Raw genomic sequence first — 17,394 nt, 5'->3', positions numbered from 1 at the left:
CAAGACAAGATCTTTATGAACCTGGTCATACAGAAGCTGTAAGAGTGAACGTATTTCCCAGGGAACGGGGGGTAGAGGAGAGAGCCAAGGATGTCATCACTTTGGGGGAGGAAGGGGAGGAAGAGGAACCAGGGGCTATCCAAGGGGCAGGCTCAGACAGGGGAACGTGAGGCAGGTGAGGGCTGTGGAGTGATGGACAAGGGAGCACCAGGAAGGTGGGGCAAGATGGCGGCCAAGAGTTGACACCTTTGGGTTTGCTGCGTGGGTCATGGGGGCCTGGGAGAACGTGGGGTCAGCAGGGGAGGACCTGCGGAGGAAGGAATGACAGGAAGAGGTAAAGACTTTGTGGGCAATAGGAGAGGCTGGGGTGAGACCTTGAGGCTCCGTGGGGTGAGGACAGAGGAGAAACCAGAAGGCGCAGGATCCGCTGGATTCCCACAGCAGCTCTTTGAGGCAGAATAGGAATCCTCATCTCTGCGGATAAGGACACGCAGCCCAGAGTGGCCCAGAGACTCGCCTGACGTCTCAGCTCCATGTGTCGCCCACACCCTTCTTCTCTGGGTCACGCCAGGCAGGTGAGGGCAGGGCAGGGTGATGGAAAGGAGGGAGGGTGTGGCGGAGGCTTGGTTGCAAACCCAAGGTGGAAACGTGTGGCAGGGAGGCACCCCATACCAGCTGCCCTGGGTGCCACACGGTCAGTGTTGAGTTAGGTCTGGCTTCCTCACCCTTTACTTACGCTCTCTTTCTCCCTCTGCCCCTCCCTCCGTGGGTCCCGTCAGTGCCATGAGGTCTGGAGCTGGGACTACGATCCGGGATTCTGGGTCCCGGTCTGTAACAGCTTTTGAAGACACCGGTGTCATTCTGTAGCTTCCAGACCACTTCGAGCCGACGGTTTCCATCTTTTGGATTTCCAAATGTAGTCCAGTTAGACCAGTCTGGTTTTGAGCCAAGCAGGTCTGTTCCTTGTTTGCATATCTGCCGAAGGCAGCGAAGGGTATGGGCAGTCTTGAAGATAAGCGTGAGGCTGCTGATTTTGGTTCTAGCAAATCCGAGAAGTCTTTCTGTAGACCTTGCACCAGTCACCCAGGACGTGAGGAGATCTGGGAAACTACAAGATAAAACTGGCAGCGACCTAGACATTTTGCGTCCGTTCAGCCTCGGGCAAGATGCTTGGGCAGATTTGCATCGCCGCAGAATGCTGCCTCAGTAGTGAGTGTTTCCGGGTCAGTGTGAGCACCACCCAGACTCCCCCCTCCATCTGTGACTTTTTTGGGGGGTACAGCCTTGTATACACACACACTTAGTCCTCAGCAACACCCTGCAAAGCAGGTGTTATTTAGTCTGCGTTCAGATGACGAGGCTAAGGCTCCCACGGGATGGTTTTGCCCAGGGTCACCGAGCGCAGCCTTGTGGGTGCCCCCCTGAGATCCTCCTCTGACCTGGAGCCCATGCGCTTCACTCTCAGCGTGTCCTCGTGAGGAGTGAGCGCTCAGCAGGGGCTTCAGTCCAGACGTGCGCTGTCCCACCCAGTCTGCATGGCCTCCCGGATGCAGGGAAGGGTGGCTCCGAGGGCACCTTCCTGAGGGCACAACTTGTAGTTTTATCTGTAATTTTTTTTTAATTTTTTTTAACGTTTATTTATTTTTGAGACAGAGACAGAGCATGAACGAGGGAGGGTCAGAGAGAGGGAGACACAGAATCCGAAACAGGCTCCAGGCTCTGAGCTGTCAGCACAGAGCCCGACGCGGGGCTCAAACTCACGGACCGCGAGATCATGACCTGAGCCGAAGTCGGCCGCTTAACCGACTGAGCCACCCAGGCGCCCCTTTTATCTGTAACTTGAATCGTGGAACAGCCACCTCCGAAATCTGCCCTCGTAGGTGTTGGATAACTCTGGTACGTTCTGCTTCTGGCAGCCAACCAGAAAGCGCCGCGGTTTCCTTCTGGATGGATCCAGAACGTACGGCCAGCGTGCAGGCAGCGTCTGACATTTCTCACTGGTCCCTTCCAGGTTACCCCTCTACCTGGCCTCACTCTTCATCAGCCTCGTTTTCCTGTTGGTGAACTTAACCTGTGCGGTGTTGGTGAAGACGGGAAACTGGGAGAGGAAGGTCATTGTCTCCGTGCGTGTGGCCATTAATGACACTCTCTTTGTGCTGTGTGCCGTCTCGCTCTCCATCTGTCTCTACAAAATCTCGAAGATGTCCTTAGCCAACATTTACTTGGAGTCTAAGGTAGGTGGAATGACGGTCAAGATCCCCTCAGTAAACTTATTCCGAAAATAGTTTCCTGGTTGCAAACAGACAACTCAACAAATACCTTTCACACCTGCCCTAGAAATGATTAGCCGTGCCGTGGTTGCCAAAACACAGAGCTGTGTAGTTCGTGAACTTTGTACGCAAGGAGGGTTCCGTTCGAGCTGGCTCAACGGAACCAAGAGTGCAGAATTACTGGCAGAGAGGTCATCTCTGGCTTATAGATACAGTGTTTAAAGGACTTGGCAGGATTGACCGTGCTGATAATATTCGTAGAAACACACACCCAGTGACCCCTGTGCTCCAGGCACTTTTATAGAAGGTAAGCGTTCTACACGGGGAAGCTAATGTAATCCTCACAAATCCCTGGGGGGAGGTATTATTCCCCACTTCATGGACCGGGGGACCAGGGCACAGAGGTCAGTAGCTCGCCCTGGGTTGCACACTCAGTGGATGCTCAGCTCAACTTGGGACCCGGCAGGCTGGCCCCGGGGTCTGTCAGGTGCGATTCACGCTCCCCTCGGGACCGGCCTGCATGTCAGGGGATGGTGGACATCCCAGTGTGGACAGCGCCCCCTGGGGTTCAGAACAACGTCTCTCTCCTGCTGATTGGTCAGGGATGGAGGCAGATGCTATGAGAGGGAGGCTCCTGGCCCCTTCTCTCGCTTTGCTGCTGTATGGCACACCCTCGAGTCTTTGTTTTCTCCTTCCTTTCCCTGGAGTTAGAAAGGACAGGGGCGCCTGGGGGGCTCAGACCGTTAAGCTCAGACCATCTGACTTCAGCTCGGGTCATGATCTCGTGGTTCATGAGTTCGAGCCCCACGTCGGGCTCTGTGCCGACGGCTCGGAGCCTGGAGCCTGCTTTGGTTCTGTGTCTCCCTCTATCTGCCCCTCCCCCATTCACGCTCTGTCTCTGTCTCTCAAAAATGAATGTTAAAAAAGAAGGTGGGGGTGGATATGCTCCTGGGGTTGTGGTGCTCAGGTGCCCCTGAGCGGCTTGATCCCAAGTTTCCCTTTGTCGAGAAGCTCAGTGAAGTGTGGAGGCCGGGGAGCGGCCCCAGCACACCAGTCACTTGACCTCTCTGGACCTTGGCTTTTCTCATTTGTAACATGGTTGAGTGACTTCCGTAGCTCCCTTGCTTCTCACCTTCCGCGACCGTGTCCTGCGGCAGACCCCCTTGGCTGCCTTCTGTGCCCCGAGGCCCAGCTGGCTGCGGTAAATGTTCGGTCTGCAGACCATGAGGCAGCTCTGTCTCCACAGTGTCGTGTCTTCAGCAGTGACCAGTAGATTAAAATCTGTGCCTCTGACTTCAGAAATACAGAGCCGTGGGGCACCTGGGTGGCTCAGTCGGTTAAGCGTCCAACTTCGGCTCAGGTCATGATCTCACGGTCCGTGGGTTCGAGCCCTGCGTCGGGCCCTATGCTGACAGCTCAGCCTGTTTCAGATTCTGTGTCTCCCTCTCTCTGACCCTCCCCTGTTCATGCTCTGTCTCTCTCTGTCTCAAAAATAAATAAACATTAAAAAAATTAAAAAAAAAAAAAAAGAAATACAGAGCCATCACCAGGCATCCTGTGAGTGGCTGACCTCTTGCAAATCCCAAAAGACTTCGGTACAAACAGAATATGTTGTACCCACCAGAATAGTTCCCACTTATAAGTTCTCTCCCTCCATGCTTTACCTGTGGGTTCTCTCTCTCTCTCTCTCTCTCTCTCTCTCAAAATAAGTAAACATTAAAAAAATTTTTTTTACAGAAAACCCACAAAAATCAGAATTGTGGTTTTTACAGGAAGGGTTAAATTTCAGACTGCCAAAGACCATTTAGGTCACCCCTGTGGCAAACAAGCTAATAACCTACTACTGACAAAATAAAATACTATCTCATTAACTAGTGACTTCCAAATGCAAATCTCAAAAATCGATTTCAGTTTTTTGGTTATGTTTGTCAACTGTGTGTTTCTAGCTGGCACCCATTGACTGTAAATCGATAGCTTCCTAAATTGGGGCACAAATCACCAATTTCCATGTAATTCCAAGTCCAGAGTGACACTGAGACTCCAGTGCTTCCGGCTTAGAAGATTCTGGACTTTGAGGCAGCGCTCCCTGCCCAGAGCCACCATCAGCGGGATCGCACTCTCCCAGCTACCATCCTGCTGAGATGGGCTCTCCCTGGGCCACAGGCTGTGCACTGGGCTCATAAGTCAGGGGTCGTCTTGGAAATTGAACAACATAAGCCACTTGACTTTGCGTTAGGCAAATGGCCCATATTTAAGGCATCTCCAAATTGACTTCCAGATTTTGAAGCATCTATATGAAGATAATCTGAAATTTGCAGAGGGGAGGGGCACCTGGGTGGCTCAGCCGGTGAAGCGTCCGACTTTGGCTCAGGTCATGATCTTGCGTTTGTGGGTTCGGGCTCTGTGCTGACAGCTCAGAGCGTGGAACCTGTTTCGGATTCTGCGTCTCCCTCTCTCTCTGCCCCTCCCCTGTTCATGCTCTGTCTCTCTCGTTCTCAAAAATACATTAAAAAATATTTTTTTTAATTAAAAATTTTTAGGGGGGATGTGGGATGCACTGAAGCTTGGGCTTGGGTCTAATGTCTGAGGGTGGAGGCTTTGATGGGGCTCGCGGGCACCATAGCGCATGCCTCTGAGGCATTAGGCTGAACACAGGCCGGGTTCCGGGAGGAGGCCGGTGTCCCGGACCCGGATCGGGCGCAGCCCTCATGGCTTCCGCTCTTCCAGGGCTCCTCCGTGTGTCAAGTGACCGCCATCGGAGTGACCGTCATCCTCCTCTACGCCTCCCGGGCCTGCTACAACCTGTTCATCCTCTCGTTTTCTCAGAGCAAGAACGTCCATTCCTTTGATTACGACTGGTACAATGTATCAGACCAGGTCAGTGGGTGCCGGCGATCTGTCACCTGAACGGCGACTCTTTGCTTCGCAGCATCCCATGTGGCAGAGAGGTATAAGCTCCTTGCTTCTGCGGCTAAATAGCTGGGTGACCTTGCCGGTCGCTAACCTGTGTGGTATCTGCATCCTCATCTATAAAATGGGATCATAGTACCTGCCTTGTTCCAGCTCACATTTCTGAGAGAACTAGGGTATATATGTGCACACACACACACAGACACGCGCACACAGACATACAGGTACACACATGCATCCACTTCTGCTTTCTCCTTTCTCCTTTCTGGGGCTCTTGTCAAGCAGTACTTAAAAAAAATTTTAAGTGCTTCCATATAAATGTGAGATGGTTTCCTTAAAGGGTGAAATTTGCCAAGGGAAAACAGAGTGTATGCAGGTTTCAGAAAATACATAAAACCATGACTTAAAAAAAAAAATGGAGCCTGTAAACAACAACATTTGAGGAACTCGAGGCAAAAATGACTGGGGTATTAAGGTGTTAGTAAAAGCTCCTTTTAGCAGTTGTCTCCATCTGCTATTCTTCTCATTTAATATATCCTAGAAGCTCATAAATTATAAAGCCACAAACAAAGGTAGCAACGTATCATTTGGGATTCTTGCCCAAATGAGAAAGACTGAACGTAAGTCATCCCCTCATTTGGGAAATAGCGACGCTTTGTCCTCAGCCGTGGACGGAGTGCTGGGGACACAAACGTTCAGACTCCCTCCCTGCCTGGGGGAGCAACTTATGTCCACTGAGGAGAACACACACACAGGCCATTACAAGAGAGAAACAGAACTTCTGTTTTATGACAGGAGTCTACTGGATTGAATTGCAAAAGCCCTTAACTTTTCCTGGAAAAATACTGAATATTCAACCATATACAGATGCACTTCTAAAAATCCCAGCAGTGCTCAGAACCTGGGCCGGGTTAAGACCCTGGAGGAAGGCACTAAATGACCACAATAAACACGTGAGGACAAAGGGAAATTCAGGACAGGCACATGGAAGGTGTCATAATTAGAAAAGATTAAAACAGCCACCACCACCCAAACCAATACCACACGTGCAGGATGGTAGAAAGTTGAGCACTGCTGAAGGTGCGCCCTGTTTTGAGAAAATCAAACATAAAAATGTATTTTTCCTGTTGGTGAATTTAACCTGTGCAGTTAACCAGTGTGTTAGCTAAGGGCAAAGTGGGTTTAGGATAAAATCTAGACAGAGAGGTGTGCCTGGGTGGCTCAGTTCGGTTAAGCGTCCAGCTCTTGGTTTCAGCTCAGGTCATGATCTCACGGTTTGTGGGTTTGAGCCCCACGTCGGGCTCTGTGCTGACAGTGTGGAGCCTGCTTGGGGTTCTCTGTCTCCCTCTCTCTCTGTCCCACTCCTGCTCTCTCTCTCAAAATAAATAAACTTCAAATACACACACACACACACACACACACACACACATACATATAAACTTTAAGCAATAATAAATTAGAGACTTATTCGTAAGACAAAGGATCTCATGAAGTAAAATATACATAAAACTTACAATTGTAACCATTTTTAAGTGTACAGATCACTGGCATTAAGCACATTCCCATTGTTGGGCAGCCATCACCGCCTTCTGTCTCCAGAACTTGTTCATCTTCCCAAACTGAAACTTCATATCCATTAAACAACAGAGATTAGGTTTTAACAAAATAATTATCTCAATTTTTCTTTCAGTTAAGGGCTTCTGGTGATAACAAATTTAAAATACCACGACCTTGAAAGTCCTGTTGTTTTTTTAGGGGGATGGTTGTTCACGAGTAGCTAGACCTGTGGGTTGCAACTGAGAGAATCTAGGAGCAAATCTAACAGGTGGCCACAAGCTGCCCGCTATTCGTGTAGAATGAATAGAAGGGACAGCGTACTGCGCGGATGTAGCAGAGATGGGACTGGAGATGCAAAGCTCGAGAGGGATCCTTCCGAGAGTGGCATGGTTAGTGCTGCTTACTGTACTTCGAATCCCACGTAATGGAGAAGGCAGACGGATCGAGTTGAGGTGATTGGCCAGCTGTGGCCCGATTTTGGCACACTGTCTAGGTTTGAGATGCTGGCCTCTCTGGTGGAGTTGCCCAGACGCGACCATGTGTGCTTCTCACAGGCCGTGTGCCCTGCAGGAAGGGAGGGACGACGCACCAGGCCCATTCAGCTGTCTCACTGGTCCGGACAAACGTCCTGGACTCTGAACAGTTGTTTCCAGACAATCTAGCCTGCGCAGTTGATGGGTTGGGGCTCCTGGGTGGCTCAGTTGGTTGAGCATCCGACTCTTGATTTTGGCTTGGGTCACAGTCTTGGGGTTATGGAGCCCATAGGGGATTCTCCCTCTCTCTCTCTCTGCCCCTCTCCCCTGCTTAAAAAATTCACGTGTTTATCCTAGGGATGAGACAAAGGGTCACAGTTACATGCCGCTCTTAAAAATTGGGGAGGGGGTGACATAATGGCTCATTATTTGATTGTTGAAGGAAAGAAAATCAAATTCAGGAGACTTAATTAGGATATGAGGAAGATTTTGGAGGCTGGAGGAGTAAAACATCAGAGACGGGCAGTTTCTGTCCTTGATTCTCTTGAAGGTGATAATTGTCTCTCCTGCGTGGCTGAAATAAGCCCCCACCTGAGGTCTGGACCATTAGTTTTGCCTGATTTCAGCACGCACGTCGTAGCATTAGAATTAGTCTCTGTTCACGTTAGGAAGAATCAGATCAGACTTCTTTCCTCCGCCCTCAGTCTGGTGACTCCATTTCCTCTCTTTTCCGCAGGCGGATCTGAAAAACCAGCTGGGGGATGCCGGATATGTGGTGTTTGGAGTGGTTCTTTTCGTGTGGGAGCTCTTACCCACCACCTTGGTCGTCTACTTCTTCCGAGTTAGAAACCCTACAAAGGACCTTGTGAGTAGACCATTTGATGTTTGCAGAAAAGATCTGCCTCTAGTCACAAAACACACAATCAGATTTTCTTCTCACATTTTCAGTAGCGTGCCTCTTCTGTCCTGTCGTGTTATAAAAATTTCCCATGTCTGTCTGTGACTGTCTTTTTGCGTAACTCTTTTCGAGGCAAATTCATTCTTCAGCTAATGCTTTTAGTTGTATCTCCGGCCTTGAGCTAGTGATCAGCTGTTTTTCCTAAAGCAACAACAGTGTCATTAGTATCTTAGCCTTGCCTTGGGGCGAACCCCATCTATAAGCTTTGATTTTAGCAAAAGGGAAATAGAAAATGGGGCTCCAGTTCCTCACCCCGTGTTATGCCGGAGGCGCGGTGATACGGAAACACCGTGAGGAGTGCTGACCCCACTGTCCCAGTTTGGTCCCATTTCTGCTCAGCCAGCTTCGTATAAATGTCTTTATGAGGACGGGACAGAAAGTGCACGACTTCCTAGAGTGAGGAAACTCCTGGGAGTGTTGGCTTCGTGAATTATTCCAGCCACACTAACCAGCCCTGGAATTCTGAGTCGCTGATCTGTGAAACCCGTGGAAAAGTACAGTAAGTGGGTCTTGGCCAATGTGAGCCAAGCGTGGGCGGTAAAGAAAGCAGCGATCCGATAACCAGCCCGCCGTGTATTCCCCGCAGCACAGCCTGACCGAGGCCCCCGCAGACCAGGCAGGTGGGCAGTGTTTTTTAGAGCTCGGGATCCGTTTCCTCCCCTTGCATGATTTTTTAGGAAGCCGCCCTGCACTTCATCTGACCTTTACTGGACTTGGGAACAGCCAGAGGCGTCTGTAACGGTCAGATCCTAAACACTTTGGGGTCACCGGCGAAGAGACAGGACCGGACGGGCAGGCAGCGGATTCCAGGCCGGGAGTGCAGCTGCATTGCTTTCTCTCCTTTCCTGAAGTCTTCTGGGCGCCTTGCTTGCCTGACTGAGGGATAGGGTGGGGTCTCTTAATCACACTCCCGTGCCCAGCGAGGCCTCACCCAGGCATCATGTGCCTTTTCGTCACTTCCCTGTGTTTCAGGGACTGCAGAACTGGGCTCCCTAAGCCCAAGGCAGCCTGAAGGAGAGAGTAGGTGTCCAAATTTAACGAGAGAAAGGCTAACGTGATAGTGTTCAAGGTACTATTTTCTTAAATGAATGCGGAATAATGTCTCAATTTGTACTCTCAGATCTCATTGTCCAGGGAAATAGGTCACCCTTTTTTTTTTTAATTCTTTTTTTTAATGTTTATTTATTTTTGAGACAGAGAGAGACAGAGCATGAACAGGGGAGGGGCAGAGAAAGAGGTTGACACAGAATCTGAAACAGGCTCCAGGCTCTGAGCTGTCAGCACAGAGCCCGACGCGGGGCTCGAACTCATGGACCGCGAGATCGTGACCTGAGCCGAAGTCAGCCGCTTAAACGACTGAGCCACCCAGGCCCCCCTAGGTCACCCTTAACATACTCTGTGTAGCTGGAGTTACTTGGTTGTAGTGCCTTGAATAGCTCTGCTGTTGAGGGCATTTTCTAGAGCAGTGGTTCTTAAACTTTTCAGTCTCAGGATACTTTACACGGATTCATTTTTTTTTTTTTTTTTTTTTTTTTACTGATCTGTAACTGACCTATAAATATTTCAGGGGTACAGTGTAATGGTTTGATATCTGCATATATTGCAAAATGATCACTGTTAGTCCAGCTGACGTCCATCACTGTGTAGTTACAGGGTTTTTTTTTCTTGTGATGAGAACTTTCGAGGTCCATGCTCTGAACTACTTTCAAATATGCAGTCCACTATTAGTAACTGTGGGCCCCGTGCTATGCGTGACATCCCCAGGACCTACTTTATCACTGGAAGTTTGTACCTTTTGGCCCCCTTCGCCCATTTTGCCCACCCCCTATCCTCCACCTCAGGCCAGCACCCGTCTGATCTTTACATCCATGTGGGTTTTCTTTGTTTACTTTTAGAGTCCACCTAGGTGAGATCTTACGGTATTTATCATTTTCTGTCTGACTTATTTCACTTAGCGTAACGCCCTCAAGGTTTATCCATGTTGTTGCAGGTGGCAAGATTTTGTTCTTTTTCTTGGTTGAGTAATACTCCAGCACGTATAGCTTTTCCTTAGCTTTTCATCCATTGATGAACTTTTAGGTGGTTTCCATGTCCTGGCTATTGTTAATAATGCTACAGTGAACACGAGGGTGCATGTGTCTTTTCAAGTTAATGTTTTTATTTTCTTCAGATAAACAGGTAGAAGTGGAATTGTGGGATTGTAGGGTAGTTCAATTTTAATTTTTGGAGGAACCTCCGTACTGTTTTCCACAGCTGCACCAGTTTGCATTCCCACCAGGAGTGTACAAGGATTTCCTTTTCTTCACATCCTAGCCAATACTTGTTACGTTTTGTCTTTTTCATTGTAGCCATTCTGACAGGTGTGAGGCGGTTGCTCACTGTGGTTTTGATTTGTTTCGATGACTAGTGAGGTTCACATGTTTTCACGTGCCTGTTGGCCATCTGTAGGTCTCTGGGAAAATGTCTGCTCAGGTCCTTTGCCTGTTTTTAATTGGGTTTTTGCTATTGAGTTGTAGGAGTTCATATATTTTGGAGATTGGATATATGATTGGATAGATTGGATATTTTGGATATTGGATATATGATTTGCAGAAATCTTCTCCTATTCAGTATGTTGTCTTTTCATTTTGTTTATGGTTTCCTTTGCTGTGTGGAAGGAAGCTTTTTAGTTGATGTGGTCCCGCTTGTTTGGTTTTGGTTTTGTGTCATTTACTTTTGGTGCCAGATCATTGCCAGGACTGACATCAGGGAGATTACCACCTGTGTTTTCTTTTAGGAGGAGTTTTATGGTTTTGATTCTCACATTCAAGTAGTTAATCCATTTTGAGTTAATTTTTGTATTTAGTATAAGACAGTCATCCAGTTCCATTCTTTTCCATGTGACTGTCCAGTTTTCCCATCTATTGAAAAGGCTGTTCTCTTTCCATTATGTATTCATGGTTGCTTTGTTATAAAGTGATTGACCATGTAAGCATGGGGTTCTTTCTGCGCCCTCAGTTCTGTTCCATTGATCTAGGTGTCTGTTTTTATTGCAATACCGTACTGTTTTGATTACCGTATCTTTGTAATATAGTTTGAAATCAGGGAGTGTGACACAGCTTTGTTCTTCTTTTTCGAGATTGCTTTGGCTCTTAGGGGTTACACCGATAAATTATTGAGCACCACACAGGCTCTTGTTTGGAGGTGTGTGTGTGTAATTTAAAACCAACAGAGCCTGGGTGGCTCAGCTGAGCATCCAACTTCAGCTTAGGTCATGATCTCACAGTTCATGAGTTCAAGCCCTGCATCGGACTTGCTGCTCTCAGCACAGAGCCTGCTTCAGATCCTCTGTGCCCCCTCTCTCTGCCCCTCCCCCATCTATCCTCTCTCTCTCTCTCTTTCTCGGTCTCCTCTTTCTCTCAAAAATGAATAAACATTAAAAAATGCACTAAAAATAATAAACATTACCCTAATTTTTTTTTTATGAGAAAGAACATTATCCAAACCAAAATAGAAGAGTAGCATTGTTTTAAACTTGGGGGGGATTTTGACCTGCTTTTAATAGAAGACATCTGGATTCTGCTTCTGTTGTAATATGTTGTTTTCGTTGAGTATATGAAGAAAATTCCCCTCACAGAAAGATGTGGTTGCAATGAAGTGGAGTGTTCTAATAAGTTTGAACGTAATTGTGGATATTTTTCTTTGATACACATCAAAACTGACAAGTTGTGGTTTCTTAAAAGGTACCTGCAGTGTGGACTCTAGAACCACACCAGTGAACTTTCCGGATTGTTGTACACGGACATCCATCAGTTTGTCTTATGCTTTCAATGGATATTTTACCCGCGCATCGTTTGTAATATGCATCAGTCATCAGGAAAACACTGGCTTACTGAGTTATGCAGATCTTCTAAAATTCATTCATTAAATATCACCACTGATCTCATCAGGAAAATCTTTAAGTATTGGGATGCCTCCTAGTTCATGGTGGGGAATATAGGTTTTCCAAAGCTTTAATTTGGGCTTAAAAGCTCAAATTTGATCAGTGACCACAAATACCATCCACACATTCTCTTTCATTTACTTTCAAGCGTCCGTCAAATACCCACGTCCAAAAAAGCATGGTCTGAGTTAAGTTGCACAGAAAGAGGTGGTTAAACTCACACTGCTGTGAGTCTGTTCCCAAAAACAGCTCTCTCGCAGCAGAAGCGCCGTGTGCATACGTCCCATTTTGTCACATCACATAGTAAAATGACAGGTCCGAGGGGCACCTGGGTGGCTCAGTCTTTAAGCACCTGACTTTGGCTCAGGTCATGATCTCATGCTTCATGAGTTCGAGCCCCAGTTTGGGGGAGCACGAGCCCTGCTTTGGGGAAAAAAAACACGATGCCTGCTTCAGGTCAGCCCCACTTCTTTCTCCCCGCCCCCAAAATAAAAAAGGCCCAAGGGTTAAGATTTAATACAACTAATAACTTCCTCTTTGTCGAAGGCAATCTTTTTTTTTTTTTTTTTTTTTAAGGGAGAGAAAGCGGGGTGGGGGGCAGAGAGAGAGGGGGGACAGAGGATCTGAAGCTGGCTCTTAGCCGTCGGCACAGAGCCCAATGCGGGGCTCCAACTCATGAGTTGTGAGATGCCCTGAGACAAAGTCGGCTGCTCAACCGCCTGAGCCACCCAGATGCCCCGAAGACCATCTTCAGTGGACCTGCTTTACCTGACTGTGCAGTGTTGGGAAGGACGAGGTGATGGCCGGTGAGGTCGAAGCCACAGCACTTTGGTTCTCCATTAGTGCCAGTGTTGAGACCACGGAAAAGGCAGATTACATCTTAACACAGTCATGACCTTGCAGAAGAAGATCTCCGGGACTTCGAGTCCGTGCACCACACTCACGAGAAGCTCCCACCGACAGTAGCAGATTAGTGAGTTACAGCGACCCTTTATGCCCCCAAGGGTATTTTCTCCTAATTTACCACGAGGAAGGGACTTCAGTACGAAGGATGCATGATCCTGAATACAAAAACACGCTCCCTTTTCTACACACGGACTAACTCCAACGAGCAGGTGGCGTGAGTGTCAGATTGGGCTTGGCAAAGCACCAGGGTGCCTAAAACATCTTCAGGCAGAGGACTGCAGAGTTAATGCCATTATCACGTGCAGAGTTTGCTGAAGTAGTTAACGGCTGTACGGTGCAGTGTGTGTGCGTGCTGGGCCTGATTCTGATCGGCGCTTTAATCCTCGCCCTCTGAGATGGAAACTGTTATCATACTTAGATGAGGAAACTGAGGCTCAGGGTCCACACGGCCGGTCGGAGACAGAGCCGGGACCAAATGCAGTCTGGCTCCCAAGTCCATGATGCTCATTACTGTGGTGAGCGGTGGCTCTCCTTGGCATAAGGTTTGGGGAAGCTACATTGCTAATATGCATGGCTCAGTAATAATCTGATTACTGTCTGTAATTCCTGTCGTTGCTTGGAGAAAAAACAGTCTAATGTTGCTTTGGGGCCGGGGGGCGGATTTATAATACAACTCGTGTTTCGTTGACTTTAAAAGCGCACGCTGCAGGTGGAGGCATTTCTTTAAAACGTTATCTACCGCTGTACCCATCGTCCAGTCGGTATAAACAAGCCTCTGCACTTGGCATCACTAAAGCCAATGTGACCGTCCTCGCAGTGTGGCTCCCTCCTGTCCCCATAGAGTCCCAAGGATGCTCAGTGTCAGCACCGACTCTTAGGCCACGTTCCAGACCCAGGTGAGGATCTCCCGGGTAGGTTCAGGGAATCCACATTTTCAATAAAAAGCACCCCAGGTGATTTGAATGCACTGTGAAGTTTGAGAATCTCTGTATTCTTGTTGTTGCTTAAACAGCTTTAATGGGCTAGAATCCCCATACCATGTGCAGTTTCCCCATTTCGTGTCTACAGTTCCGTGGTTTTCGGTGTATTCAGATACGTATGTCCGTCACCACACTTTTGAGAACGTTTTTTACCAACTCAGAAAGAAACCTGTACCCATTAGCTATCACTGCCCATCCCCTGCCCCCAGCCCCTGAGCAACTGTTAATCTGTGTCTATTCATCTCTCTCTTGTGGGCTTTCACAGGAATGGGGTCATATCGCGCGGTGTTCCGTGACTGGCTTCTTTCCCTCGGCATGATGTTTTCAGGGCTCATCCGTGTTGCAGTATGTGTTAGTACTTTGTTCCTTTTTAGGGCTGAATAACATTTCATCGTGTGGATAGATCACATCTTGTTTATCCAATTACCCATTGTTTCCATTTCTCAGCTTTATAAAAAATTTTTTTAATGTTTATTTTTGAGAGATCAAGAGAGAGAGCATGCAAGCAGGGAGGGGCAGAGACAGAGGGAGACACAGATTCCGAAGCAGGCTCCAGAGTCTGAGCTGTCAGCACGGAGCCCGATGTGGGGCTCGAACTCACGAATCATGAGATCATGACGTGAGCTGAAGTCAGATGTCCAACTGAGCCACCCAGGTGCCCCTCCGTTGCTTAGCTCTCAAGAACAGTGCTTCTGTAAACATCAATGTACAAGTTTCTGTGTGAACAGAGGTCTCTATTTCTCTTAGGTATGTATCTAGGAATGCAACTTCTAGGTCATGTGGTAACTCTGTGGAACTTTTTTAAAAATTTCAGTATGGTTAACATATAGTGTTGTATTAGTTTCAGGTGTATAATATGGCAGGTTGACATTCCTTCTGTGTCTTAGTGCCCATCAAGATAAGTGTACTTACAATTCCCCTCCCCTGTTTCTCCCATCCCCCACCCATCTTTCCTGTGATAACTGTTCTCTATAGTTAAGAGTCTGTTTTTTGGTTTGTTGTTCTTTTTTTTCCCCCCTTTGCTCATTTGTTTTGAGTGAAAATCACATGGTATTTGTCTTTCTCTGACTGGTTTATTTTTCTTAGCATAATACTATCTAGCACCATCCATGTTGTTGCAAATGGCAAGAGTGCATTCTTTTTTATGGCTGCATAATATTCCACTGTATATATATATATATATATATATATATATATATATATATATACACACCACATCTTCTTTATCCATTCATCTGTCAGTGGATACTTGGGCTGCTTCCATAATTTGGCTATTGTAAATAATGCTGCAGTAAACATAGGGTTGCATATATCCCTTTGAATTAGTGTTTTTGTATTCTTTTGGTAAATGCCTAGTAGTGCAATTTCTGGATCATAGGGTAGTTCTATTTTTAATTTTTTGAGGGAACTTCCATATTGTTTTCCACAGTGACTACATCAGTTTGCATTTCCACCAACAGTGCACGAGAGTTCCTTTTTCTCCACATTCTTGCCAACACTTGTTTCTTGTGTTTTTGAGTTTAGTCATTCTGACAGGTGTGAGGTGATATCTCATTGTGGTTTTGATTTGCATTTCCCTAATGGCGAGTGATGTTGAGCATCTTTTCATGTGTGTGTTTGCCATCTGGATGTCTTCTTTGGAGAAATGTCCTTTCATGTCTTCTGCCCATTTAAAAAAAATGTTTATTTATTTTGAGAGAGAATCCCAAGTAGACTGCACACTGCCAGCACAGAGCCCAACACAGGGCTCAATCTCATGAACCACGGGATCATGACGTGAACAGAAACCAAGAGTCAGACGCTTAACCAGCTGAGCCACCCAGGCACCCCTTTAGTTGGATTATTTGGTTTTTGGATGTTGCATTTTATAACTTCTTTAAAATTATTTTTTAACGTTTATTAATTTTTGAGAGACAGAGCACGAGGAGGAGAGGGAGACACAGAATCCAAAGCAGGTTCCAGCTGTAAGCTGTGAGCACAGAGCCCGACGCGGGGTTTGAACTCACAAATTGCGAGATCACAACCTGAGCTGAAGTTGGTCGCCCAACCCACTGAGCCACCCGGACGCCCCTATAACTTCTTTATATAATTTAGATAGTAACTCTATATTGAATATGCCACTTACAGATATCTTCTCCCAGTCAGTAGGTTATCCGTTGGTTTTGTTGGTTGTTTCCTTCGCTGTGCAGATGCGTTTTATTTTGATGTGGTCCCAATAGTTCATTTTCACTCATTACCCTTACCTCAGGAGGCATATCTAGAAAAATGATGCTGTGGGTGAGGTCAGAGAAATTACTACCTATGTTCTCTTCTAGGATTTTTATGGTTTCAGGTCTCACATTTAGGTCTTTACTCCATCTTGAGTTTACTTTGTGTATGGTGTAAAAATGTGGCCCCGTTTTCCTAATATATTTGTTAAAGGGACTGTCTTTTTCCTATTGTGTATTCTTGCCTTCTTTGTTGAATTTTAATTGACCATATAATTGTGGATTTATTTCTGGGTTTTCTGTTCTGTTCCATTGGCCTATGTGTCTGTTTTGTGCCAGCACCACGCTGTTTGGATGCCTACAGCTTTGTAATATAACTTGTCTGGAGTTGTGATCCCTCCAGCTTTGCTTTGCTTTTTCCAGATTGCATGGACTATTTGGGGTCTTTGTGGTTCCATACAAATTTTAGGATTATTTGTTGAGTATTCTTGATGGCAGATTTTTTCCTTTGAATATATCATGCCATTCCCTTCTGGCCTGCAAAGTTTGTGTTGAAAAGGCAACGGATGGCCTTATCGGGTTTCTCTGGCATGTAACAGTCCTTTCTTTTGCTGCTTTTAAAATCTTTTATCACTGTTTTGCCATTTTGATCACCATACGTCCTGGTGTGGACCTCCTTTGGTTGATTTTTTTGAGGGATCTGTATGTCTCCTGGATCTGGGTATCTATTTCCTTCCTCACATGACAGAGGTTTCAGTTATTATTTCTTCAAATACATTTCCTGCTCCCTTTTCTCTTTCTTCTTTTTCTGGGATCCCTGTCATGCAACGTTATTATGCTCGATGGAGTTGCTGAGCTTCAAAGTCTGTTCTCATTTTGCACAATTTGTTTTTTCTTCTCACCTCAGATTGATTACTTTCCAACACTCTGCCCCCCCAGGTGACTAATGCGTTCCTCTGCTTCCTCTAGCCTTTTTTTTTTTTTTTAAATGTTGAGAGTATGAGTGGGGGAGGGGCAAAGAAAGAATCCCAAGCAGGCCCGGTGCTCAGAGCAGAGCCTGATGTAGGGCTCAATCGCACAACTGTGAGATCACGACCTGAGCTGAAATCAAGCATTGGATGCTCAACTGAGCCACCCAGGTGCTTCAGGCTTGCTAGTTATTAAATCTAATGTATTTTTAGATTATCTTATCTCTGATTCTATTTTATCTC

General features: G+C 46.8%; 1 protein-coding gene across 2 annotated transcripts in view; it reads left to right on the top strand.

Moving 5' to 3' along the window:
* The window catches only part of GPR137B (G protein-coupled receptor 137B), a 53,581-nt gene that overhangs the window by 24,950 nt on the left and 11,237 nt on the right, over positions 1-17,394 (top strand). The window contains exons 3-6 of one of the 2 annotated variants that reach the window (XM_043596249.1): positions 2,012-2,234; positions 4,998-5,147; positions 7,947-8,075; positions 11,891-12,088. In XM_043596249.1, coding sequence (XP_043452184.1) covers positions 2,012-2,234; positions 4,998-5,147; positions 7,947-8,075; positions 11,891-11,926 — 538 coding nt within the window. In that variant the 3' untranslated portion in view covers positions 11,927-12,088. Of the gene's footprint in view, positions 1-2,011; positions 2,235-4,997; positions 5,148-7,946; positions 8,076-11,890; positions 12,089-17,394 lie in introns of those variants that run through there. The other variant, XM_043596248.1, reaches the window with a different exon arrangement.

This window comes from Prionailurus bengalensis, chromosome D2 (assembly GCF_016509475.1).
Source record: "Prionailurus bengalensis isolate Pbe53 chromosome D2, Fcat_Pben_1.1_paternal_pri, whole genome shotgun sequence".
Classification (NCBI taxonomy): domain Eukaryota; kingdom Metazoa; phylum Chordata; class Mammalia; order Carnivora; family Felidae; genus Prionailurus; species Prionailurus bengalensis.
This window is presented reverse-complemented; position numbering and strand designations above follow the sequence as displayed.